The following is a 27802-nucleotide window of genomic DNA, read 5'->3' on the forward strand; positions in this document are numbered from 1 at the left end:
TCAGCACCATTGACCAAAATCAGATGGTCGAGCACGCCTCCAACTTGATTTAATAACAATGGAGGGTATGTGTTTGTTGATCTCCCAATCTTCTCCTTCATCTTTTTGGACTCTTTTTTCAAGCTGTTTTGTCATAACTGACAAAGTAAGTTCCTGGAGAGTGATCATTTGTTTCAATGCGGGTGGAAGCTTTTCTAATCGATTGCAACCTACAATCTTTAAAATCTTAAGGTTTGGCAATGCTCCTTCCTCCACTGTGAACTCCAAGTCGTATATACGAATAAAAGCCAATTCCTCAAGTTGACGAAACCCATCAGCAAAGAAAATGATTTTTTGGAGATATCCTCTGTCCAATATGAGGCACCTTAGTCTGGATTGCTTCTTTAAGGTTTCCATCAGTTTGTCTACCCTTTCTCCAATAAATGAAGTCAATGATAAGGTGATGAGATTTGAGGGAAAATCTTGGATTCCAATTATTCCATCTAAAACCATATGATAGAGCTCCAAGTGGGCAGAGAATGAAGCAGGAAGGAATACTGCAAAGTCGTGTATTACTTCAAAGCCAGGCCTTGTGGTCACTTTCCGATATACAATACTAAGGCCCCGAAGATGGTTCAATTTGGGGATGGCTTTTAACAATACTGACTCTTTGGATGAAGACACACTTCCAGCTAATACTATACATAGTTCTCTCAGATTAATCAACTTGTCGAGCCTACCTTCTATCCATTTGCCTTCATGTAGCACTAATGTTCGCAGGTTTGTCATATGATCGAGAGGGCAATTGAAACTCCGGATATCATAATATGGATCATCATTATAGAAAACAAGATTTCTTAGTTGTTGCAGTTTCGTTATTGTTGGAGGCAGTTGTCTAAGAAGAGTAAAACGTAAATCCAACGTTTGAAGATTTTGCAGGTCTCCTATTGAGAATGGAAGTTCTTCTATATTGGTCTCACGTAGACTCAAGTACTTGAGGAGGATTAGTTCTCCAATCTGCTCGAGCAAGCTATTTGGTATAGAACTTAGATTCACACCCACTAGATACAAGACTCTAAGCAGTTTTATGGCACTAGGAAGAGACTTCATCCACATGTTTCTCTTAATAGTCATAGAGAAGCAAAATAAGGAACGAAGATGATTCACAGTACCTTGGTTGAGAGGATTAGTTGGACCACCATACATTCCTCCAGTAATTCCAATGATGGAAAGCCGACGGGATTTATTTGAAGAAATCAAATTATCAGTCCCAAGAACTTCAAGAAATCTCTCTTGCTTAGCTTCTGAAATTGCTAAATCTCGGACAAGATCATGGATACGACAATATGTGACACGTCCGTCATAACTTCGACCTGTTGCTTGAATCATGCTTCTTTGGATAAGCTCCTCCAAATATTCCTCCGCCACATCTTCCATTGTCAAGCGTTCCCTTGGTTGTGTGAAGCCTTCTGCTACCCATAGCCAGATCAACCTATAACGGGGGATCTCAGAGTCTTCAGGGAAAAGACCTAAATAAAGGAAACAAGGCTTCAAATGATCTGGTAGATCAGTATAACTCAGAGCCAATACTTGTTTGCAATTCCCTTCATTTTGATTTAGCTGCCAATTTACGCTATCAAGAACCCTGGACCAGGCAATCTGTGTCCTCCGTTTGATGGATAAGAGACCCCCTAATACAACGATGGCCAATGGCAATCCATGACATTTATCTACAATTTGTCGTCCCAAATCCACCAAATCTTCAGGGCAACCTGCATCCCTACTGCCCATCAATTTTGTTAAGAAGAGCTTCCAACTCTCATCTTCATTCAAAAGGAGAGGGTGACAGGGATCTGTGGATGGGTCTGCGTGTCTAGCTACGTTTTCATTGCGAGTGGTAACTAGCACCTTGCTTTGATAGCCTTCTCCTTGAACTGGAAGAGCTTGTCTCAACATGTTCCAATCTTCAGGCCTCCACAAGTCATCGAATACAATTAGGTAGGTGGTTTCTTTCAAGTGACTTTTGAGCATATGGATCAAGCTTTCATCATCTAACTTCTTTAGATTCTTCTTCTCCTAAAAGGTGAGGGGATTGATCTGTTCAATAATGACTAAGAGAATATCTCTTATATTGTATTGTTGAGAGACAGAAATCCAGGCACGAGCCTGAAAATGTTCCTTAACATCATTCCTTCTGTAAACTTTTCTAGCAATGGTGGTTTTACCAATACCACCCATTCCTACTATTGAAACAACAGTATGACATGAACGAGATCCTTCTATGCTTGTCAGCAACTTCTTTACTATTTCATTCTCTTCCTTCTCGAATCCAATGACAGAAAATTCTTCTACCCAATCTCCCCGACGAAAAGGCAGGCAGCCTTGTTCATTGGTGATCATACCAACTAAACTTTGCCCTGCCTCTGAAGTTGCAAGGCCCAAAATAGATCTCCTACCTGAAAGCTGGTTGATCTTTGTAAGGGAATTTTCAATTTCCCTCCCAAACTTGTGGAGATTATATAGTTGATTGGGGTAGCAGATGAACCTTGTTACGAAGTTTCTGCGCTGTCCAAAGATTAAGAATTCAATCATATCCTCGGCCTCCATCACAGCGTCTCTAACCTGATTCAACCATTCTTCCACCTCATTTCTTGTTCTGCGTTTCTCACATGCGTCTCGCAATGTTGAACTCATCAACCTGATCTCTCTGCTTAACAACTCGGTTTGATCATGAATTCCGGAGAGGAAATCAACTTCTTTTGATATCATCAAAGCTAAGTTCCGCGCAGCAGAAAAGATGCTCGCAGCCATTTATTTATTTTTTCTTTTTTTCATCAAATCCCAATTCTTTGGGATAAAAACTTTCTCCAACTTATAATGTCCTCGAGGAGGGGGGAACACACAGGGTTTGCCGGCGTACAAGTCAACTCTCCCCAGATTCTACCGGACTGGGCATTTTCTTGAGGAATGAAGACCGACCGAGTAACAGATTGATTGGTTGCTTAATGGTTTTTTTCGGTAAGAGGTTGCTTAATGGTTAAGCACAATAATTAAGCTATGTTTGGTTGACACGTAATGGATTAAAAAAAAAAAAGAAAATTTCAACTTGTAAGGTGGGATGGTAGTTGAAGAACTCAAGCGAACAGGATCGCGTGGATCCATGATTATCCATATTGAACATCTTCCAAATGTACGGTCAAGGGTTTCAAAAAAAACGTGGAATCGAATCGAGAATCAACCAATTCTTATTGCAATCGGCCGGGACCAATCTCGATTTCTCCCATTTCAAGGAATATTCATGCCAAGATTTCCTTGATTTTTCCAATACGATCTGAATTGAAATCCAAAAGGGACCGATTCTGTGAGCTAGCACCCTCTATGTGATCCATCTCTCTTTCCCCTCCCCCCCCCCCTTGAAAATGATCCATTTACCCTTCCTATATGATGCTCCATCCGATGCCCCCATTGGTCCCGTGGTCCAGGCCATTAGCCAGCTGCACACGGGCAGTGTGCCTATCTCTCTCCCTCTTTTTATTGGATCCTTGGTTTCTTACAAAAGATGCAATTCCATTACAATTGAAACTTGAAATGTGAGTAGGGACTCTAAAGTCTACTTACACAATAAATATTAGAGCTATATAGGAAGGGCTTCCTATGTGGGATATGCAGCAAAACCAAATCCTGTGACTTCGTAAAATCTAGCACAGAATAACATCATTTGGTCACTGAAGAGTCGTCAAATCTAGTTTGCCTATCTGATTTTCAAGTTGAAGCAAGTTTTTGGGTTTTAATACACTGTTCAGAATGATGAGACTAAACCGGCTTTGGTTACCCCTTCCCTTTCTAAACAAAAAATAAGAAAACAAAACTTTGTAGTTGCATCTTTAAGCTATATATGGAACGTGATCATTTCATCATTTTTCTGTTTACATAATTTTAAAGCATTAGCAATCGTTTAAAATTGAGGGATCTTGATTAGTCTTGTAAATTAATGAAGCAAATTTAGGATTTCAAAAAGTAATTGCCAATTCCATTCTTCTTTTTTTTCTCATTTCTTTTAATATCATTTTTTATTGTAGATGATGATATGCTCTTTTATTAACTACTGTTTCATACTGTAATTCATTTGGTTTAAGAGAGTGGTTCTTGTAAATAGTGACCTTTCTCTCATAGCCAGAGTCTTAGAGATTTGCACAGAGAGAGAGAGAGAGCTAGCTTCAAAGCTCTGTGCTGTTTCCTTGAACCAGTCTGGTGTCGACTAGATAAGCTGACCTCAAATTTGTCCATGTTCTAATATGAAATTCAGAGGTAGAGTTTCCAGTCATATTACAGCATGAGTAACACTAGTAGGTTCATTTCCTTGAATTGAAAAAAATGTGTTATTATCGCAAGGACAGAAGGATGGCATGGATTTGTACCCATGGTTCAGTAAATTGATGTTGCAGGTTCAACACTGTCAAAAGCAAGAATACACTATCATTCAGTAAACAGCAACACAATGTGTGGGAATGCACCCAAATTATCAAAAAGAGTCTTCTCTTTCTAAGAGAACCAAAAAACTTAAACAGCATTTCTCAGGTTTGTTTGTAGGCCAGAGTTACAGGAAGTTCCAAGCACAAATGCAAGCACACACGTCGAATTATTGATACAACTCCCGATTTTTTAGTTGGTTCTATTTGCAAGACTGAAGAGACCTAATGAAATAAATGATACAGATCTAATTTTCTGAACACTAAGGTGGAAAACATGAGATCTACCCCACCCCCCCAAAAAAAAAAAAACTTAACCAGTTGCCAGTGACTGTTTCAGTATTTCTTACATCTCCATAGCTTCTGCAGGCAAAATAACCAATACCTCTGGCCCCAGGTTTAGCCTATCCAAAGAAATGAGTTATCTAAACAACTGAACAGCATCTAGAGGTGTGCCTACTAATACCTTTAGGTTTTCTTGTCTTCAACCATCCAACCATCATAAAACCCCAAGGCTGTAGTTACACCCTTTTTATTTACTTATTATGTTGCCATATCAATTGGTTCAAAATTCCCAAGAACTAGAGTACGAAAACTATGGTTTCCTGGTCATGTAATGTAGTACCGTACCCAGGAAAAAAAGGTAATGTTTTATCCATGATGCCATCGAAAATAAGTAAGATACAGAAAGCACACGCAGATGTCCTTAATAAAAATTCCAAGGACTGTCCATTTTTGAGGTGAAGTACATGATTAAAAACTGAGAACGAACATTTATGATTTCACTAATGGTCTCAAGGTCATAGCACAAGGGTTTATATATTAAGAAGAATGTATAGTTATTGCTTCCCTATCATCTGGGTCATATATTTAAAACATTAGATGGATTGCTCATACAAGGGACTCATGATGGCGTGCAAAACATAGACCATAACATTTGATGGCGCATTGAATAATTTAGCTTACTTTACTATTATCAGTCATTATCATTGGAGATAGAGTTACTTTACATAAGGGGGGAAAAAGAAGAAAAAAATCACTATATAACACCAATGAGCATAGGTTATTTCATCCTCCACCCAAAGCAAGAATGAAGCTTCAGAATGCCAAGGCTCTTATAAGATCAAACCTGTATTTGGATTCAAAGCTGTCATGAATGCCGTCAGCTCACACATATGTAACTGAATGGAATTTAACTCAATTCGCGAACTCTGCACAAGTTTCAACCAAAAATGGTGTCGGATGATTATCTTCAAATGATGGACCAAGATTTGCATGCCACCAAAATAAGGCCGTAAGCCCACTGCAACACAACTCATGGCCCAATGTGGTAACTTTCTCACATTTTCACCAGCCAACCAGAATGTTGAGAAGTACATGATCACTTGATTTATGATTGTTGAGCTCATTTCCTTCTGTTTCACCAGTGAGGATGCATCACAACCTATAAACTTAACATTAGGTTGACTCTTCTACCAATCTGTCAGACACCCAACGCAGCGGTTGGCAAATGCAATTTTTTTGGGCTATAAAAGACATTTAAATTTTCCTATTCTAGTTCCTTTGATATGAAAACTGGAATGATCGACCCACATTGTGGTGGATGCATCACTTAAGCATAAAAAGTTGAAACCTTAAAAAATGCTTGACATTCACCCTTAATTTTACCACTGTCTGCATCCTATTTAAATATACTAAAATGGGGATACTGACTTTGTTGCTACCACAGTTGCATATATACTAAGAAATATAATTCCAACAGGAGTTAACAGGACACACAACAGAATGTCGCTATAATATAGGGACATGCATTAATATATAGCGGTATATCTCTCAGCTGCAATCTGCCAGATCATGAACAATTAACATTACATGGAAGCTAGTTCCAGTAAGGGGAAGGGGAAATACTTGGATGAAAATGTGATTCAATAGTTTAAAGTGAAAAAATCCACTCACCTGTGGTTCAAGCAGTGCCTGTTATCAGCCTTTCCTGTTGGTCTAATTTTTTGACCTTGAGAATGCCAAACAAAACTTGAATGCTAAAAACCACACACAGTACATATGCTGTAATTGCAGGCACCTGAGCATACAAACAACATATCAGAAACTATAATATAGCAGATGCATCTTGTGAAAGAAAAATAAATGAAACAGAAATCATGTCAAAGACAAACACCGAATAGGATAGCTTACTCGAATCGAATTGAGATACAAAATTGTAGCAAGGTTTATAAAACTGCCAGCAGCTACAGCCTGTTGGATATTCAAAGAAGAGCTTCAGTTCTACAAGTAAATGTGCCTCATAAAACTGAAGGAAAACTTCTATACCCATTCACAAGAATCTCCAAGTGACAGAAAACCATAAGACAATAAAAACTTCAAACTGCATCCCTGATTCAACATTAGTAATTACAGATGCAGAATTTTAAATTTGATACATATTAATCAAGTTGGACTCAAAATAAAGTGTAGAAGGCTATTACTTAACAAGTTTAGGACTACAATTTCCAGCCTTCCAGGGGACTAGGCCAATATAATGAGGACAATCTGACATCTATGAAATGCTTTGGTTGAAGAGATTGACAAATATAATTTTTAATCTTTCCTTCATAAGGACTATGTGAAAGTAAAGGTGGATTATCCAATGATACTAAACAAGGTTTTGCATTACCATTTTGAAAATCCAACAGTATTTCAATGATTTCAAATACTGCGTAAGAAATAGCTTCTTTCTCCCATAAAAACCTCTCAATAAATTAATAATTAAGATGATTTTTTATCAGGATTCATGGTATTGTACACACATATATTCATGATACTGTACAGAGCTATAGTCGCTCACACTTCCAACCGTCTTTTGAACTGCTGCAACACGTTGGAAAGCCCTCTCAGACTCCAAAGTTCTAACTCGAAGTTTCAGGTCACCTTGCTCCTGTAAAAGAGATGGAAGTGCAGTTACGGAGGTCAAATGCCAGGATCAGAAGACTGACAGAGAGACAAGATTAGCTTAAACTATTACAACCATAGAGATGTACTATAACTACATAAAACAGGATACTTGATCAATACCAAGCGTTGGATGACTTCAGCAAGCTTTTCAACTCTATCTGCCTGTCTAAATATGTTGTAGAATGCACGGGATTGTCGGTTCCATCTCTTCTTGAAGTCCTGAAAATTTTACACCCATAAATATATGCTTACAAGGTGCAATTTGTACTCTATGAGATCATAGGACAATTAAGAAGAATTCAAGACGCTTGCCTTTATGATGACCTCGACACCTGCCTCACGAAACCTTAGTAATTCCATCGCATAGCTATATAACATACAAGACATTTCAGAGAGGCAAATACAGAGACAGCCATTAATCTCAGAGAACTTTCAACAACCAATAAGAAAGAACTGTGGCTAACTTAAAGCCACACTCACGGTTTAGCGATCTCTGTAATGTCAAATCGAGGATCAAGGCCCTTCCCAATGCCATCTAGCACTGCAAAAATTAAGACTCACTATTCTAAGAACAATGGCTCAAATAGAAAATTAACCAAGAATGGGTAGGTTACTAAGCCACTACACCTGAAAATGCTCTAACAACAAATGTGAAAGTGGCAGGAAAACGGAAAGGTTGGTCTGCAGCAATGGCGAGTAGGTCTTCTCCTGCAAACGGATCCCAACATTCAGAAGCAAGACGTGCATGCCCAATTTTGAATATTATAGTCTAGAAGACTGACAAGTTCTGCCCCGAACTACATAGGAGATGAATTGCAAAAGTAATTGACATAAAAGGATGGTAGATTTTAAATCTGGCAAGACTAAGTCATACCGATGAAAGCTTAAGAATTTCATAAATTGAAAACCAAAAAACTTATCCCAACCCAATAATCATCAGGACAACTAAAATTATTCTTGAACCTAGTATTCAAAACTAAATATCTTAATAGCACCTTTCTGTTCAAATCAACAAGTAATTGATACAAAGACACCTTCCTGAGCTTACTTTGATTGATGCTTGGTAGAAAACTAGAAATCAAGCCATTCTCAATAAGATCCTAAGCCATTTCAATAGTCAGTTTGAAATTAAGACTCCAATTCATATGAGTAAACAATGTAGCGAGTTAGTTACCAATAGCAGCTAGGCGCTGCTTCTTTTTCTCTGTTCTCTCCTCTTTGCTCAATGGTTTTTTGAATCCAAGCTCCTTTGCGGCCATCTCTCTCTCCCTCCTTTGTGCTGCAAGCCGTTCTTCAAAGCTGCAAATGATGATTAGCTCCACAGATCAGCAAAACTGTTAAACACAGATGTAAAAAATCAAACAGTACTACTTGCTTCTTCCAAAACAAAAACTCCTTCCCATCTTTACTGAAAGCACCTATTGAGAAAGAACTGTGCTGTCCTTCTAACAGCTGTCATATCTCCAGTAGGCACAAGAACACCCATCTGAATCATGGCTTGAAGCACCTATTTGAAGAGCAAAGTTTCAAGAGTTAACCTCTTGACAAACAAGTCAAAATTAATTAAGACCCTACATTAAACTTCTTAGCAATAGACCTTTGGAATACAACATGGAGACCATAGTTGTCATGGTGTCCAGGCGCTGGAGAAATGGCCATATCGACCAACGCCATGGCGTCCCTGTTTTCCCTAAATCTCCTATTTTAGCCTTGCTCTCACCATTCGGTTGCCAGCAGAATTTTGGGGCTATTTCCCGTAGGTCTGGGCGATTCATCCTTCCAAACATTTGGCTCAGCCCCTTTCAACATTGAGGCTCCATCGCACATCAGACCTGCACCTCCATTACTACCATCAGATTTGGTTCAGTTCCAACGATCTCTTGGTTGCAGGTTCTTTCAATTAGATTCTTGGTGCCCTTGAGAGAACAGGTTGTGGCGACTCTTGCCTGAAGCTTCGTATCGATTGGGTTCTTACGAGGAAGGCCCACCTTCGAAGTAACTTCCATTTTGCCACTGGGTTATGGTTCCTTCTTTGGGTGAGGAGTCGTGAGGTTGAAGAAGACTGAATTCCTTTGTTTTTTGTTTCTCGATTTCTGATCTATTAAACCCATTTTCCTTAGTTCCCAACATTACCCTTTTCTTTTACTTTTATTCCCACCATCTATTATTTTCCATTTTGTTCCAAGTATACCCTTTACCCATCAAACGTGCTATCCCACTTCCTGGTTTATTTTCTTTATTAAATTGATTTCCATTAATTACAGTTCTGCCACTCCTTTACAACTTCAGATTAATTACAATTCTGCCATTGCTCTTATAAATCTTGATTTATCTACTAGTTTGCCATTAAACTTTGGATTTAATTACAATTCTGCCATGGTCGACCTGATCGCCATGGCAACGCCGTGGCGCGCGACGTGTCGATATATCAATCAGACACCCCTCCACCGACTTGGATCGCCGTGACGCCGTGACAACTATGATTGAGACTCCAAATGACAATCTAGTATCTAATGATGCAGCCAATAGTTACTGAAAGAACAGAGTACCTTATCTGGATCCTTCTCATAAACTCCATAAAATGTTTCAAGTAAGCCCTCCCGGATATTTTGACTGATACTGCAGCATGCCAAGGACCCAAGAGAGTATTAGTTAAATGCAAGTAAAAGGAGAAATCACTTGATTTGATAATACTCTAGAAAGGAATTTAGCTCTGTATAAGTTATCACAGACAGAAGCAGTATGGAAAACAGAAAGTACCTTCCCATCATTCCGAAGTCATAGAATATAAGCCGTCCACCATTAACATCATCCACAGCAATATTTCCCGGGTGCTGCAGAAAAAAGAAAGGTTTTTGCTATAAATGCTGGTGTACTTAAAAATTGCAATTTACAGATCATTCTGCCTGTCTAATAAATATTAGTATGACAACAGAACCCCCCCAAATATATAGCATTAAACCTTATTTTTAATAAATTTCTCAAATTATTATCTACTACCTGTTCTCTTCAAAGATGCCAGCTTGCTCAGTTGGCACCGTCTTACAACAATTTACAGCAATCTCACCTTGTTGTCTTAAAAATCATCACAGGTGATAATACCCATCTAGTTCATGACCAATCTTTTGGCACCAGGTAACAATCAAAGCTACAAAGTCAGAAGTTCAAAAAACTTGCTTGCTTAGCTGGCCACTGAAAAGTGGATCAGATAATCAAGAGGGAAGTTTTAATCCTTCCAATGGGTTCTTTTACCTCTTCTATCAGAGAACTTCAATAAATAGAGGACAGGAAGTAATTGGAAGCAATCAATATAAAATAAACCCCCCCGCCCACAAAAAAAAAAAAAAGCATTAACGAAGAGAGCAACTCTTTTAATCAACGGACACTGAAACAACTAAAATGACAAGAAGTAAATCGACTGAGGTGGCTGTGACTTTGAGGAGCGGATTGAACTGGTAAGAAAGCATATGAAGAAATCTAAAGGACAGGATCATCAGGGAAATTAATTTTATAGTTCCTTTTATGCCTATCCATTTGTATAAAATAAAAATAAAAAACAAAGGCGTACTCAGTGCACAAGGCTCCCTCCATTGCGGGGTCTGGGGAGGGTCATTATGTAAGCAACCTTACCCCCGCTTTCGCAGAGAGGCTGTTTCCAGACTCGAACCCGTGACCACTTGGTCACAATGGAGCAACCTTACCGTTGCACCAAGGCCCGCCCTCTATGCCTTTCCATTTGTATAATTCTCTTAATTTCCAGCTCTGTATGTTCTTCTTCCTTTCATTTGTCATTTATTCTTACCATGTAGCTCTTGCTTTATTTGTCCATTAGGTCTATCACTTCCTCCTCAATATTAACTTGATATGCCTTAACTAATACTCTTGGATGCCTTCTACGTTCTACCTTTGTGATCATGCATGATCTTTCATGTCAGCTGCAGATACTAATTTTACATTTTTTCATAAAAGCTAATGATCTTGCCCTATACAAATTATCACACGACCAATCTGTGCTTTAATGGCTTACAATCTAGACACTGAAGTTCCTTACAATACTTCCTTTTCTTTCTCTTTGAAAAACCAACTTTTCTTTCTCTTTGATAAGCAACAGCAACAAAATTTTATTACAAAATCTCAAATGAAAGAGGAACCACCCACCATAGTCGGCAGAGTAACGCAAACCAAAATATAACCAAGTAGAAGACAATACCACCCACCAGAGTACAAACAAACAAAAATACTACAACCTCTTTTCTTTTCCATTAAATTTATCAGAATCTTAGCTTAGCACTGCCATTTCCCCTGATTCAAATTAACATGCTTTCACACTGACAATGAAATGAAATTTTGAGTGAAACTCACTGGGTCAGCATGGAAAAAACCATGAGATAAAATCTGTTCCAAATAAGACTCAACAGCATAGCGGCCCAACCTGCAAGATGCAACAACATGACCAAGTTTATTATTGTTGAGATGTGTTACCCGATATTATAAGGGTATTTTTGGTTTTTTATTTATGCTTTATTTATGTACTTTTGAACAAGGGTAGGATTGTAATTTGGGCTGTGACACTGTTCACGTAAACAGTGTTTCCCTTTGTAATCTCTTTTATTATTATTATTATAAATAGAGAGCTTAACTGATCTCATTGTTCATTCAAGCCATTCACGAAATTCCTGTTTTGTTAACATGGCATCAGAACCAAATACACTCTGATCTAGGTTTTCAAAACCCACCACCCTCCCTTCGATTTTTTTTCTCCTTCCCTCCATCGAGCTTCTTCCCTTCTTCTTTCTTCCTTTCTTTTGGTTCTTCTTCTCCCATTAGGGCAGCACTACTGAGGTGATCGTAATGATCTAGCTGCTGCCCTAATATACCTCCTTTTTTATGCCTCTTTTTTGGATCGAGTGGAGCTGAAGCACTGTCTGCAATTTAAAGATTCCTATTTTTTTTGGAGATCAGGCCTCTACATGTGTTTTGGCTGCATCTTCTATTGTGGGATCTTTATTTGATATTGTTCTCAGCCCCTATTCATTTCATCAGATTGGTTGAAGACCCCAGCCCCTTATCGATCTCTCTTCTCAGGGTTTTTTTCAAAACCCTGACATTAATTGATCTTGGGGTTGGGCTGCTGGTTCCTGCTGCATCTGATTGGCACCCTTGCTACCTTCATTCGACATCATTCCCAGCCTACATATCTGAGATTTTTTGCTCCAATACAGCCCTTTTCTATTGGGGGTCGATTCCAGAATTTTTTTGGATATTTTTTGGCTGTTTGCTGCTTCATTGAAGATTTGTTACCTGCTGCAATGACTGGTTCAGATTCTTCTTCGGCCTCTTCTGGCATTGATGGCCAGCCCCGGACTGATTTTCTTCCCCTTGTTGCCCCAATCAAACTTGATGGCTCTAACTACCTGAAGTGGTCTCGGTCTACCTATTTGACAGTAGCTGGCCGTGGCCTCACTGGCCATCTTCTTGGGACAACAACTAAACCAGTGGAAGAGGGTTCTCAGCTCAACAAGTGGTTATCGAATGATGCGATGGTGATGTCCTACTTGATCCATTCTATGCAAGGGGATATCTCAGACAATTTTCTTCTATTGGACACTGCCCATACTATCTAGAATGGTGCCAAAGAGACTTATGGTCGCACGGGGAATGATGCACAGGTCTATGAGATTCGAAAGAAGGCTAATGCCACTACCCAACAGGAGCTCTCTATCTCCAAATACTATGCTGCCCTCAAGAACATGTGGCAGCAATTGGATCATTACTCCGACTATCAGCCCTCTATTGCTACTGATCTGGCTGCCTATCGCAAACACGTTGACAAAATACGTGTCTGATTTTTTGGCTGGACTAAATATGGAGTTTGATCCTATTCAGGTGCAAGTAATTGAGCAGTCCCCTTCTCCATCCCTAGAGCAGGCCTTTACCTTGGTTCATAATGAGGAATCTCGTCGGGCTGCTATGCTGCATTCCTTTACTATTGATCGCTCTGCCTTGCAAGTTGTTTCCAGTACTCCTCTTACCACTACTGATGGTGGTACTGCTGTCCCTAAAGGTCATGTCAAGTGTGAACACTGCAATAGGCTCTATCATACTAAGGCTCAATGCTGGAAGCTCCATGGGAAGCCTGCTGATTTTGAGGAAAAGAAAGCTCGTGGGAAGTTTAGCCCAAGGCTCATATGGCTGATTCTCCTACTACTGCTGTTGCTGCCCCTTCATCTGACATTGGGCTTACTCAGGATGAGCTCCTAGCTTTCCGTCGCATGCTACAGGCCTCTTCCGCTGCCTCCACTACGGCATCTACACCTGCTGCCCCTCCTGGTTCTAATTTTGCCTCAGGTACTCCAGTCAATAGTCTGTGTGCATCGGCTGTATCCAGTCCTTGGATTATAGATTCCGGTGCCACTGACCACATGACTGGCTCCTCCCATGTATTTCATCTTTATTCTCCATCTTCTGGCAAAGACAATGTTCGAGTAGCTAATGGTTCCCTTTCTCCTATTAATGGGAAGAGTTCCATACGCTGCACACCTACCCTTTCATTAAAATCTGTTTTGCATGTTCCATCCTTTTCTACCAACCTTCTCTCTATTAGTAGTCTAACTAGAGATCTGAACTGCAAACTGATTTTTTTCCCTTCTCATTGTATCATACAGGATTTGGAGACGGGGCGCATGATTGGGGGTGGTAAGATGCAGGGTGGTCTCTACTTACTTGACCCGGGTCAGCCTTCTACTTTGCATTCGGCTTCCTCTACAGCTCATCATTTAGAGTCCACCTCGTCCCCTGACCTTCATCTCTGGCACTGCCGATTTGGTCATCCATCCCTTAGTACTTTGTCTCTTTTGTTTCCGAGCTTGATTAAGCATTGTAATAGGAATGAGTTTTTATGTGAGGCTTGTGTTTTGGCCAAACAGACTCATTCCAGTTGTTCTTCATTAAATAAAAGAAGTGAGTTTCCTTTTGCTTTGGTTCATTCTGATGTGCGGGGCCCTGCCCGTTGTACTTCCCTTTTTGGTCATCAATGGTTTGTCTCGTTTATTGATTGTTATACTTGTGCCACTTGGGTGTACATGATGAGCCATAAAAGTGAGGTCTTCCGCTGTTTTCAGTTATTTCATCGTATGGTTCAGACCCAATTCAATGCCACCTTGCGCATTTTACGCAGTGATAATGGCAGAGAGTACATGGAGGGTCAGTTCCAACTTTATTTGGCTGCACATGGTATTGTCCATCAGACCAGCTGTGTTGACACACCTGCCCAGAATGGGGTTGCTGAAAGGAAAAATAGACATCTCCTTAAGGTAGCCCGGGCCATTATGTTTGCACGGCAGGTTCCTTCTCACTACTGGGGTGATGCCATTCTTACCGCTGCTTATCTCATCAACCGTGTGCCTTCCCGTGTCCTTGATGGTCGTTCCCCCGTTGATCTCCTCCAGGGTTCCTCCTCCTTTATAGTTCCCCCCAAAGTTTTTGGTTGTGTTTGTTATGTCCGCAATCATCATCCTCATTGGAAATTTGATCCACGGAGCATTCGGTATATTTTTCTAGGCTATTCTGTGACCCAGAAAGGATACAAGTGTTACCATCCACCTTCTCGTCATACTTTTGTCTCCATGGATATTGTCTTCCATGAGTCCTTGGCATATTATTCCCAGACACCTCTTCAGGAGGAGCAGGATCAGGGTTTTGAAGATGTGTCTGCTATTCTTCCAGCTTCTATTCAAGGGGAGCCCTCTGTAACTTCAGCTCCTATAGTGGCTCCTATTCAGGGGGAGCGTAGACCAATCAGTCAAATCCTAGTTGATAAGGTATATACCCGGGAGCGCACAGGACAAGTTGAGACTACCACCACCACCACCATACCACCTCCACAATCGTCTGCACTTGATCCAGATCCAGACCCTATTACATCATCTGGTAAGGATCCTTCCCTTGACTTACCTATCGCTGTTCGTAAAGGCGTTAGGTCATGCACCCAACACCCCATCTCCAATGTTGTTTCCTATGATGTTTTATCTCCTTCCTATCGTACATTTGTTTCTTCTCTTTCCACTATTTCTATTCCTCAGAAATGGCAGGAGGCGATTGCAGATCCAAAGTGGAAAGCAGCCATGATGGTAGAAATGACGGCCTTACTTAAAAATGAGACATGGGAGCTAGTTGTTCTTCCTTCGGGTAAGAAACCAATCAGGTGCAAATGGGTATTTGTTGTCAAGCAGAAGCCAGATGGAACAGTGGATAGATATAAAGCCAGGCTTGTGGCCAGAGGCTTCACTCAGACTTATGGGATCGACTACCAGGAGACATTTGCCCCTGTTGCGAAGTTGAACACTGTCCGGGTCTTACTGTCTTGTGCTGTCAACTTTGGCTGGGACCTACAGCAGTTGGATGTAAAAAATGCATTTCTTCATGGGGAGTTGGAAGAGGAGGTTTATATGGATATTCCTCCAGGTTTTTCCTCTGACAAGACCCATGGGAAAGTTTGTAGGCTCAAAAGGGCACTCTATGGGTTGAAGCAATCTCCACGGGCATGGTTTGGTAGGTTTCATAAAGCCATGGTCTCCTGTGGATACAAACAGAGTCATGCTGATCACACTCTGTTCATCAAGTGAAAGGGAGAAAAGGTCACTCTTCTCATAGTTTATGTTGATGACATAGTTGTGACTGGTAATGATATAGATGAAGTTTCTCACCTGAAGGCTTTCTTGGGACGGGAATTTGACATAAAAGATCTAGGACAACTAAGATATTTTCTTGGGATTGAAGTTTCCCGTTCTCCAAAAGGCATCTTTCTCTCCCAGAGAAAGTATGCTCTAGATTTACTATCAGAGACTGGTTTGCTTGGTTGTCATCCTTGTGACACTCCCTTGGAAGCTACTACCCGTCTGCAAGAGAAGGATGGTGAACCTGTTGATAAGGGCAGATATCAACGATTGGTGGGCAAGCTGATTTATCTCTCCACACGCACGATATTGCCATTGTTGTGAGTCTTGTGAGCCGTTCATGCATGATCCTTATTCCACTCACATGGCGTTGTTCTTCGTATTCTCCATTACTTAAAGTCAGCTCCAGGAAAGGGGATCCTTTTATCTCCTCATGACCATCTTCGCATTGAGGCTTACACAGATGCTGACTGGGGTGGTAACCCTAACAGGAAATCTACCTCCGGCTATTGTACTTTTGTTGGAGGAAATCTAGTCACATGGCGGAGTAAAAAGCAAAATATTGCGGCAAGATCTAGTGCTGAAGCTGAATTCCGTGCTATGGCCCAGGGCATATGTGAGTTACTGTGGCTTCAGAGTTTACTCCTTGATATCTGTGGTTCTGTTCATCTTCCAATGATGTTGTACTGTGACAACAAAGCAGTAATTAGCATTGCCCACAATCCAGTGCAGTATGACCGTACCAAACATATGGAGATTGACAGACACTTCATCAAGGAGAAGTTAGAGAGTGGGCAGATTTGTATTCCTTTTGTGAAGTCTGGAGATCAACTAGCTGATGTCTTCACCAAAGGGTTGAGTGGGAAGTTGTTTTATCCTAGTCTAGTCAAGTTGGGCATGTGTGATATCTATGCCCCAACTTGAGGGGGAGTGTTGAGATGTGTTACCCACTATTATAAAGGTATTTTTGGTTTTTTATTTATGCTTTATGTACTTTTGAACAAGGGTAGGATTGTAATTTGGGCTGTGACACTGTTCACATGAACAGTATCGTGAACAGTATCGTGAACAGTGTTCCCTTTGTAATCTCTTTTATTGTAATTATTATAAATAGAGAGCTTGACTGATCTCATTGATCATTCAAGCCATTCACGAAATTCCTGTTTTGTTAACAATTATTAACAATTGAAAAGGTAATTGTTTACCCTCCAATTGAAAGCGTAGAGTTAAAAGTTAAATGTTCTGCTTCTACTTGATTCCATCATAACAATTACTGAGGATTATCCCTACCTTTGGCGATCAACACCCAACTGATCTAATGCTTTTATCCTGTTTATTTTTATTCCTGGGACATACTCCATTGTAAGAACCTACAAGCAAAAGTAAAGCCCTATTAAATAAAGAATATAAGACACATAATACAAATGTTCACTTGTTGGAACTTGGATTCAATAGAAGTGTTGAACCTGTGGTGTAGTGTACTCCCAGTACATTGTTGGGACTTTTACATAATCCATGCCTTTAAAGTTTTTCGCAAATAACTCTGCATTCTCAGCTTCCTTGGTATAATCAATCTCCTGAGATTAGTGGTGTTATCATACAAGCGTTAACCCATGGAGCACTATGTGAGAAAACAAAGAAAGTTGAAAGCAACACCTTCAAATTTAGATCAAGTTGTATTCATATAAAAGAAGCATTGTGACCCGAGAGTAATAACCAATTGGAGCTTGGATTTTTTTATTTTATTTGGGTACTAATTAGAGTTTGGATTTTGCTCAAAAAGCTCAGTGTCTATTGGAGAAATTCCCTCTAAACATATCCTTTGTTAAAAAGGAGCCAAACACTATATGCAAAGCTTATTAAAGTGGCACCCTTATCAATTAGATATAAACCAGATTCCATGGCTCAAATCAAATTTCACATCCACCTAAACCCCCAAAATGAAAATTTACTATATACCTAATTGTTCTTCTTAAATATCATCTCACTTTGCAATTCAAAAATACATTTTTCCTTCACTGTATCAAAATGTAAAGCAGATCAAGCTGAAAAAGCAACCAAAAAGCATTTTAATGAGATAAAAATTGCTGGATTCTATTTCTACTCACTTCATGTCTTTAATGTTGCTGGCAAATAATTATACATCAGCAGTTTAGTTAATAAATCAAGTCCCCTTTCTAGATTTTCTCAGTCTACAACTTGTTCGACAAACTAGTCTCCTATCATCTTGACCTGTATCAAAGCCCATAATATGCAGGTTGCATGCCAACCTTAAAACCAAGTGCAACTGCTAACTAACCAATATCCATCCTCAAGTTAATACCTAAATAAGACCTGAATAGCTTGCCCTTCTTGGAGGAGTCATTAGATCCACATCCTCCCACATCAAGGTGTTTACTCATTACTGGCTAACCCAATATGCGATCTTACGAATACTTGATCAGCATTCTGCACCTCATCATGAGGGAACCAGTTTGTGCCCAGTTTGCTCACCAAAAAAGAGAACTTGCCAAGACATGATATTACCTCCAAGATAATTATAGTTCCACCAGTAGGCATCAAATTATCATAAGGCCATGTAAGCACAATGAAATTCATTTTACTCAAGTAGGCTAAACTTGTCATGCTTCAATATGATTTTTTTTTCCAGGGGGGGAGGGTTAGAAAGGTTGGGTAGGGGAGGATCTAAAATCCACAAAATGTTTCTGTAATTGCTTAAAATGAGGATAGTGATTCAAAGTTTCTGATACCTTGAGGTGAAAACAAGAAACCAGTGTAGCCAACGTGTTGGGAAAATCCAGGTTATAGCCTGAATTAGGCATTAGTGAGGACTGGGTAAGAGACAAATGCCCAAGTACTTTTACCATGTTTTGAGTTTTGCGCAGATGCTGATATGCATGTTGGGTAATCCCTTTTCTTTTCCTTCTTTATTTTCTGTCCAATAAACCAGGATCTTATCTGTGATTCTATAACTGCACTCTAATGATTTCCAAGTTTCAAGCAGTGTAGTCAAGGTGTATAGGTGACAACCAATTATCCATCCAATTTAGCATTTGGTGCTATTTGTCACCTAGTGACTGCCTAAGTGGGTTTTCTTTTCCTTCTTTATTTTCTCTCAAATAAACCAGGACCTTTTCTGTGATTGTGTAACTACAAACACTATTGCTTCTTTGAGGATCTGCAACCAGGGTTTTAAGTATCGGTAGGCATCATATCGTATTGGTGGGTATCGATACGATACTTATCAATACGCTACTTATTTTCCAAAAAAAGTGTATCGACCAATACGGGACCAATACAGGCAGATACAGGTAAGATACGTTTCCTTTAAACCTGCAAAATAGAAACTGTGAGTGAGATACAAAACCGAAAGCAACCGAAGGCCTCGGAAACTTTTTTTTTTCTTCGACATTAGTTGGAGGAAATCATCTAACATAAGAAAATGACTCTAATCTTCATCATTTCAACAAGTTTTGAGGACTCATAGTGTTCAAATCATGGATTGAAACAGATTTGGGTAAAAAAGTGGTAAAGTTACAAATCTCTTTTTTTTTTTTTGGTGGGGGTTATGCATCACTAGATTAGGTAGGACTCGATCCTTGCATCAAGCTGTATATACATATTATTGCATAATAATGTGTTTTATGATTCAAAACTGTATTTTATATGTATCGTAAGCAAATCCATGCATTTCTTGACTATTTCCATGCGTATCTTGTGCCTCTCCAATACGATATGATACGTCTCTTAAAATCACCCCTCCGATATGATACCCGATACTGATACTTAAATCCTTGTCTACAACTCAGAGATTTGCTAATTAATATCCTTTTTTGTTTGATTAGGCACCCCTTAGGCAGCAACTAGGTGACAAATAGCACAAAATGCTAAAATGGCTGGTTATCACTAATACACCTTGACTAAACTGCATGGAAAATGTGGAAGGCACTAGAGTGCATTCTGAGCTTTCTATCAACTTCTCAGGTCTTGTTCAATCTTCAGTAAAGGAGCTAATGCAATCCGGGGTTCAAAAAACCCTGATTTGGATTGCTATGGGTCTACCCAAGTGTACAATAGTCAAAAGTTGAAAGATAATGGCAATTCTGTAAATATGTCAAAGTTTACAAGGGGAGTGGCAGAGCCGTAAATAAGCAGAATCTTAAAGGGCAGTTTGGTAATTGAAGAGGGGAATGGAAAATAAGGGAATTAGAAATTAAAGAATGAGAGTAGACTAGAGAAACACAAAATAAGGAAAAGACTAATATAGAGGATGAAGGGAGGGGTATAGAGAGAAAGAAGAGGATTATGCTGACAACTAAAATGGTGTCACTATATTATCGTCTACCTTGCAAGACAGACCCAAACCGAGACTGGTTGGGGATGAGAAATATCACTCAAGCTAACGTGGTTCGAGCTGAACCTTTGAGTGGATGTCGAATTGTCAATAACTCAAGGATTTGCTGATTCCAACCAAGAAACACCACAAACAGTGATCAAAAGATCAAAAGAGAAACCTGCCACTGAGAGCTGACTGTAAAATAGAAACTAGAACTGGTTTTTGATTAGCATCTCTTTATTCCAGCAGGGGTTTGAGCAGGGGTTTTGCAGGTAAGATTGACTAGAGGTAAGGTTTATTCTCCCCAAGTTGTAGAGAGAGTGGGAAAGGCACGAGGAGATTCGAAAGTGGGTTACGAATGGCTGTGGTTAACGCTGGGCAGGGCAGAGAAATCGAAAGGAGGAGAATCAGAAAAGAAGACATAGAGAAAGAGAGAGGAGAAAGAAGAACACTCAGCCAACAGGTTGCATAAACCACGTAGGAAACAACCCAAAAAAACAAACTCAATTAATTCCATCATTCCTCTAATTGGTTGTTACATCCATATAAATAAGAAAAGAGAAAGACTCCAATGAGGAGACAACCCTATTAAGATTCCTAACCAGAAGCAACTCCAAAACTTGCTAAATTCTTCCTACGTATCCTACCCAAAATAAAAGATTACATAGTATTTTCCCAAATAACATAAACCTTCCTAAATATCCTCCTGAACCAACAACCCAGTTAGAAATCAGTTCCTTCTGCTCTAGGAAACCCAACAGGTCAAACCGCTTCAGCCAAGTATCTGCATCAGGAGCTTCCAATACTAACAACCTAAAACTCTAAAAGTGGTTCAATTTTTTTTTGGTAAGAAGGTAGGTCAAATTGAAAAGCACCCAATATTGATTGTTCCTCACATTGATATTTCAATGTCAACAACAATAAAACATCCAAGAAAAAACTCAACCTGATATAGGACACTTGCACATTCATCATAGATAGCAACCCAGTCTCTCTTTGCACCATCTGATTTTGGGTCAACTTTTTGAAGATATTCTGCTATTACCTGAGGTACCAAATTACCAAAACATCAATGTGAATTAAAATTAAATGAAAAAGAAGAAGACAAGCTGATCAATTAAAAACAAAAATATAACATAATTATACATGCAAGCATCAACAGATTTATTACAGATACTCTAGAGATGATTAAAAATATAAATTAAAGCATCAAACAGATTTATTTAAATATACAAAAGAAGAATAAAAATTATCTTTAAGGGAAATAAAAGAACGCTGCCCGGTTAGCTCCACCTGCGCCACTCACGTGGAGCAGTGAAAATAACCACCCCACCCCTCCCCATTGGCCCCCGTGCCATGCAGCCTGGCAGCAATTGGATTTCTTTATTATACGATAGAAAATTACATAAATACCCCGACAGAATACTTTCAGATTAAACCTACCTCCCTTCTAACTCCGATTTTGTGTAATATCAATTACACATTGGAAAGAAGCTATCTATCTAATTCAAGCACCAACTCAGTCATCGTAACCCAATTCCTTTTTACACCATCTGATTTGGGGCCATCTTTTTAACCCTTAGAACTCAATGGCAGCATAGCCATAACAAACTTGTTTAAGTACAATATCCAGCTCTCAATTCATTATGAGCATGGAAAATATGAATTGGAGATTCATGTTTACAGGTTTGAGATACATCATTATTAGATATATGAAAGTAACACAAGTCAATTAAGGCTGACACCAACTAATTGTGTAAAGACTATATGAATCCTCTCTTTTTGAGAAATTAACTAAATGAAAGTGATAAAATATCTTAAACTCTAAGTGAAGCATTACAAATGAGAACAAATGGTAACCTAAAACAAGTTTAATTACTAACCCTCAGGTTTTTCAAATCAATATCAAAAAGACCCTTGAGACCAGGCCTTTGTACTTTAACAACAACTTCCTGACCCTTCAGTCTTGCACGGTGAACCTGGCCTGTGCAGAAAAAATAACTTAAATTTCATTTTTCTATCAAATATTAAGGCCATAAAACCAGAAAGAATAAAAATTGAACATATTCACTGTTTAACATATAAAAGTAAATCCAGAATACCAAGACTAGCAGCAGCTATTGGCTCATAATTAAACTGATCAAAAATATAATCAACAGGGGCTCCAAGCTCTTCTTCAATTATAGACACAGCTGTTTCTGATGGGAAAGGAGGAACTTGATCCTACATTCAAACTACAACTATCAGTACCTTGGGCAGAAGAAGTAAGAAAGAAAGAAGATGAAGTTCCAATAGCTGAAAAGTGGTGTTTCTTGTTAGGAATCACGAAATGGGAAAGGTGACAGCTATTTGAAAAAATTAGAAAAGTAATATGCCAGGGGGGGGGGGGGGGGGGGAGGTCAAAAAGATTAAGCAAGGAAAAGGAGAATGATATGCAAACCAGTAACTAATGAAATAATTTACAAACTTAGCTGACTATTGTTTTGGTTTCAGAAATTTTGGTGAAATTTCAGTGTCAGGCCTTGAACCAATAATTTACATGAGGTTGTCCCATTTAATGTTGGAATTCAATTAACAACCCTGAATCTTTCATTCTCCCCACCCCCAAGAAAAATGTGTTTTTCAATAAAAATTGGATTTTGGCAAAGCTATCTCCAAAGCTAATCTTTGTACTTCACAAACACAGGCCACATATTATGAGTTGTTGAATATGATGGCACACAGAGAAAGATGTGCCTTGAATCTTGAATCTTGAATCTTGTTTACCTTTTGGATAGTTCCATTTATGACATTCACCTTATCTTTTGCTCAGAGAACCCTCTCCCTTTATAGTAAATTACATCAATGCTACCCTATGTTGTCATAAATTTTTTTCTCCTTCAAATTTCTGTTGGGATTCTACAAGCTTGATTAAATGCATGAGTTTGTCACTTTCTTTTTCTTTTCTTTTTTTTTTTTTTTGGGGGGGGGGGGGTGTACTTTTTCTGGCTCACTTCAGGTCATGTCGTATCGATTTATCATAGTTAAATGAAAGACATCAGAAATTTTCATGTTGGTCACCAAACCAAAACAGCCGCCGCAATGAGATTTACAAAAAAGTTTAAAACTCAAACTGATGTACACTGCCACTTCAACTTATCCGGGTACAAACCTCTAACAAGTCCTCTGGTGAGAGAATATATAATTCCATTACAACTATTGTAGGGACATAACATTCTTCCAGTGATTAATTATTTATTTCCAAACCTAGCTGATAAGATGAACATGATACAGAATTTGGTAAGTTTGTTTCAATTGTCTCAGTAAGCAATGGAGCACGAAAAATGTGGAAGAACAACAAAAAGATCACAGACAAATCATTGAATTCTCTCCAACTTGTTCTCTTAGTCTCTCTTGTCCTTAACCTATGACTTTTATTAAATGGTCCAGATTCTAGACGGTGCATAAGTGAATCATAAATCAGACAGCTAGTGCAAACCATTCCACATTTTCCCTTCTATTGATGCTCATGAAAAGGCAATTTGCGTCCTTTCTCATTCAACCAGCAGTCATCCTCCCTAGAAGTCAGAGCCCAACCATGAGCCCATTTATCATACACAGGCATCTCAAGCATTCGAAATAGAATACAATTCTCTAGTTTCTTCCTGGTTGTCTCTCATGTTGTTTGTGAACCTCTTGGAAGACCAATTGGATACAATACCATGATCTTGAGTAACTATGACCAGACTGGAAATGCACTAGGCCAGAATCTGTAGTTTATGGTACCAAACCGTAACTGCACCACAAGAAACCACTATTCTATAAAATTTGAATGAGAAAATTTAAAACATCAGTTCATAGCCTGGGAAATTTCTTCTGTTTTTTTATGAAACTTAACGGCAGAAAACCTAATAATGATTAGATTATTATACGATCAAAACAGAAATAGAAATCCAACTATCCGGAAACACAACAATCCATTATGTGAACAGGGTAGACAATGAGCCACTAAAGAACATCTAGGATTTTAGGAATGTGCCTGTAGGGTTTTTGGTTTTTCGCACAAGGGGCTGGAAACTATTCCTAAGATGAATGACATCAATAGCACGTTGTATTTGAAATCCTGAATAAGGGGAAGTGGAAAATTCTGGGTGTGCAGCTATTGATATAGCTAAAAACATTGTTGAGAGGGGGAAAAATGATTCTTCTCCCCCCCCCCCCCTCTTTTGGATGGAAGAACAAGCAGAACATTATCAAAGAGACAAGCATATAAGTATACTGTCTCATGAAGGGTGCATGAGTGATATTTCCAACATAATTTATTTGACCTGAAGTTCAGATAACTGATCAACATATTCCTGGGCGAGAATGTCCACCCTTGTGGAGAACTGCTGGCCAATTTTGATGAATGTGGGACCCAATCTCAAAATACTTTCCTTTAACCACTTGGCAAGGGCTTTCCGCTTTAGAACTTTCTTCCCCTCAGTCATTCCCCCTGCACATGATAACACATTAAAATTTAAGCATATAAAAGGCATAAATACTCAAAACAGATTCAAATGGATGAAGGTTTCAAAAAAGTGAACACTGCCAAGAGGCAAACTAAATATATATTCCGTACTTACATGAACCATTGGAGTCCATTCCCTTCGGGAATTTTATTTGATAGATACATTAATCATATGGCCAGAGAAATGCTTCCTTATGTTTGCGAATGATTAACAAGGTGGTGGAGCAGTTTTAAACGAATATTGTTGAGAGAATTGCCATTCGAAATGATTGCGCCCAGAACATTGACCACCATATTTACTATGTTTTGAGGTTTTGAATAACATATATGACAGTTACAACATTAGTAGACTGTTACTGTTACTTGGCATTGCAGTTTTTGTTTATTGATGGTTTGTTATATTCTGTTTTCTATGGCTAAATCTAGCGCTCTTGTATTTTATCTTAGAAAATAATAGAATAAACAACAAGGCTGAAAAGACCAAAGGCAATGTGTTAACAAGCACTATCGGGTTTAACATTTGATAACATAACAGTCATAATCTACTTATAATATAATGTGGGCAAAACCGTTACTATGGTTGCAGTGACAATTATTTAAGTTTGTGACATAGGGCACTTTATTTTTTTTGGTGAATAGACATAGGGCACTTTGATGCACAGACATTAATAGTTTTGGCATACCCTACAAAAGATTTGCAGTGACAATTATTTAAGTTTGTGACATAGGGCACTTTATTTTTTTTGGTGAAGAGACATAGGGCACTTTGATGCACAGACATTAATAGTTTTGGCATACCCTACAAAAGATAATAACATTGTAGCAGGGTTGTGAAGAAGCAAGTGTGGAACTGTCAAGCCTTCAATACAAAGTGCTGAGCCAGAGGGAGGCAAATCTCCTGAGGTGGATGGACTTTCTTGGTCCATATATCATTTCTAACTCTACTGACCTGTTAGACAGTATTTTGTATTAATCACGCAGACATAACCATAATGTGTTACAAAGAACTTCTGGTAGCAGCCCATTATTTCAATGTATCTCTGTTCTTTTCATAGTGGAGAGACTACTTCTACCAACAAACATATTGGGAGACTTTATTCAGCTTATTCTATTATTTCCTGCTTAAACAACAAGAGTTCTGAGCAAGAATAAGCCAAGCCAATTTGGAGTATTGAATAAACCTACCACTCATAGGCTTGTCTAATTTGGGTGCAAAGAAGTAGCTGACCTCGATACATGAACTTCTGGTTGTTCAGCCATGCCTTAAAGAGAAAGGTTAGAACAAAACTCCATATTTCCAAGGTCCTCTGTACTGTTGAATAGGTCTTGAATCTATTCCAACGGCCACCTGGTTGAACAGAGACCTGAAAAATAGTGTGCAAGTATAAAAGGGTAAGACGGGAATAAGACAAAGTATCTCACAGTAAGATCTTGGGGTTTGATGATCGTATCGCAGATAAACGTTAAAAATAATTTCCAGGGTAGAAAACCTCAATCTCCCACCCAAAAACTCTTTATCATTTTGCCAATTCAGCAAATACATCGGTTATCCCTACGTAGCCACTGGGCATTATGTCGTAGAGAACAATAAATAAAAAATTTATATTTGAAATACTAAACAAAAGAACAGAGAGGTTAAAAAAAATGAAATTGCCAGAAGATTGATGGTGTCCAGTTCGGATTCTACAGTGCTTTCTACAACTTTCCTAATTTCTTTTCCTTATAGAACATGGTAGAATTATTAGGTCTCAAAACCAAAAGAATAACATGTGGTTAAGGTGAAAGCCTTGAGGACGAACTAAGAAACTGAAAGAAGAATGACATGGATTACAAACCTCTACGTTATCTCGTCCAGCTTGCTTGAACCAGGCTTCTTCCTGTCCTATCTCTTCCACCCTCTTTTTCCTCCCCTCCTCCGACTTTAAACCAGAGACTTCTCCTTCCTCAGTTTTCGTCGCAGCGCCATTCCCGCCAGCATATTTCACCAAACTCCCATTACTCGCTCCATTTCCGTCAAGAATTACACCAACACTACCATTGGAGCTACCAACCGATCCATTATAACCAAAGCTGCTTCCGTTACTGTTCAAGTTCAATCCATCCACCTCATCTCCCACCCGATCCTCTTTCTCTTTTTCCTTCAGAACTGCTACAGTTTCTTCGCGAACCGCTGTTATTCGAGTCCGAAGAACTAGATTATACGTAGAATTCTGAAACTGGAGTCTAGAAAGAGGAATTCTAATCTTAAGACTGGTTTCGGGACGGAGAAAAGCGAGCTTCGGTAGTGGAATGGTTGAGGCAGCAGTAACCGAAGCTGCCATTGCTAGGGTTTTTAAGATTTCTATGTATCTTTCAGGACCTAATTCTCATGGCGTATAGGGGAAGTGAAGGAGCTTCAGTTGATCAGTTTAGTCATCAAGAGGAGAGAGAGAGAGAGAGAGAGAGAGAGAGAGTTGGAAGATAACAGAAGGAAGCAGAAGAAAGAGACGAAATGAAAGAAAGGTGTACAGTAAACGGAGGGAAGAAGGTGGGTGGTTCGAAGGAGTCCACGTGGCTTCCCTGAAGATGAGTATCTGTGTTTCTGAGCTTCTCATTGGGGGAGAAAACCTCGCAAAGCTTGGGAGTTGGGTCGCTTCATGTGTAAATCTGCGTGTCACGAGCAAGAGCCACAAATAGAGCCAAAACCTAAAAGACCGGCCGAACCTAAAGAACCAAAAACGGACCAAATAATTTTTATTGGTCCAATTTCAAACTTAATATTAGGAAAAATCTTAGAAATCGATCGGTTTCCTTCTACCTTAATTGGACTAAAAAACGACCAAATCCGATTAAATTGGCCGAACCAATAAAACCAGTAATTCTTACTATTTATTTATTTATGTAGTTAAACATTTTTTTTTTTTCT

At 39.1% G+C, this 27802-nt stretch overlaps 1 protein-coding gene and 1 pseudogene across 6 annotated transcripts; both read right to left on the minus strand.

The window, feature by feature from the left end:
• Positions 1 to 2790, minus strand: LOC122667404 (annotated as a pseudogene).
• LOC122666609 (protein ACTIVITY OF BC1 COMPLEX KINASE 8, chloroplastic) lies at positions 2687 to 27324 on the minus strand. Of its 6 annotated transcripts, none has more exons than XM_043862634.1 (21): positions 26733 to 27324; positions 26126 to 26261; positions 24716 to 24882; positions 22511 to 22631; positions 22292 to 22392; positions 21355 to 21453; positions 17539 to 17649; positions 17363 to 17442; positions 11760 to 11829; positions 10158 to 10231; positions 9947 to 10016; positions 8816 to 8904; positions 8572 to 8696; positions 8025 to 8105; positions 7878 to 7938; positions 7710 to 7764; positions 7518 to 7616; positions 7291 to 7380; positions 6642 to 6701; positions 6405 to 6528; positions 2687 to 2697 (listed from the first exon to the last, which is right to left on the minus strand). In XM_043862634.1, exons 1-20 carry the CDS (start codon positions 27216 to 27218, stop codon positions 6412 to 6414), a joined length of 2292 nt encoding a protein of 763 aa, XP_043718569.1. In that variant the 5' UTR covers positions 27219 to 27324; the 3' UTR covers positions 2687 to 2697; positions 6405 to 6411. The 6 variants fall into 6 exon arrangements, with proteins under 6 accessions (XP_043718569.1, XP_043718568.1, XP_043718567.1 ...); XM_043862633.1 differs by lacking the exon at positions 2687 to 2697 and adding an exon at positions 2998 to 3008; XM_043862632.1 differs by lacking the exon at positions 2687 to 2697 and adding an exon at positions 5488 to 5892.
• Positions 27325 to 27802: the final 478 nt, after the last annotated feature.

The sequence above is a fragment of the Telopea speciosissima genome, chromosome 7 (assembly GCF_018873765.1).
Source record: "Telopea speciosissima isolate NSW1024214 ecotype Mountain lineage chromosome 7, Tspe_v1, whole genome shotgun sequence".
Lineage (NCBI taxonomy): Eukaryota > Viridiplantae > Streptophyta > Magnoliopsida > Proteales > Proteaceae > Telopea > Telopea speciosissima.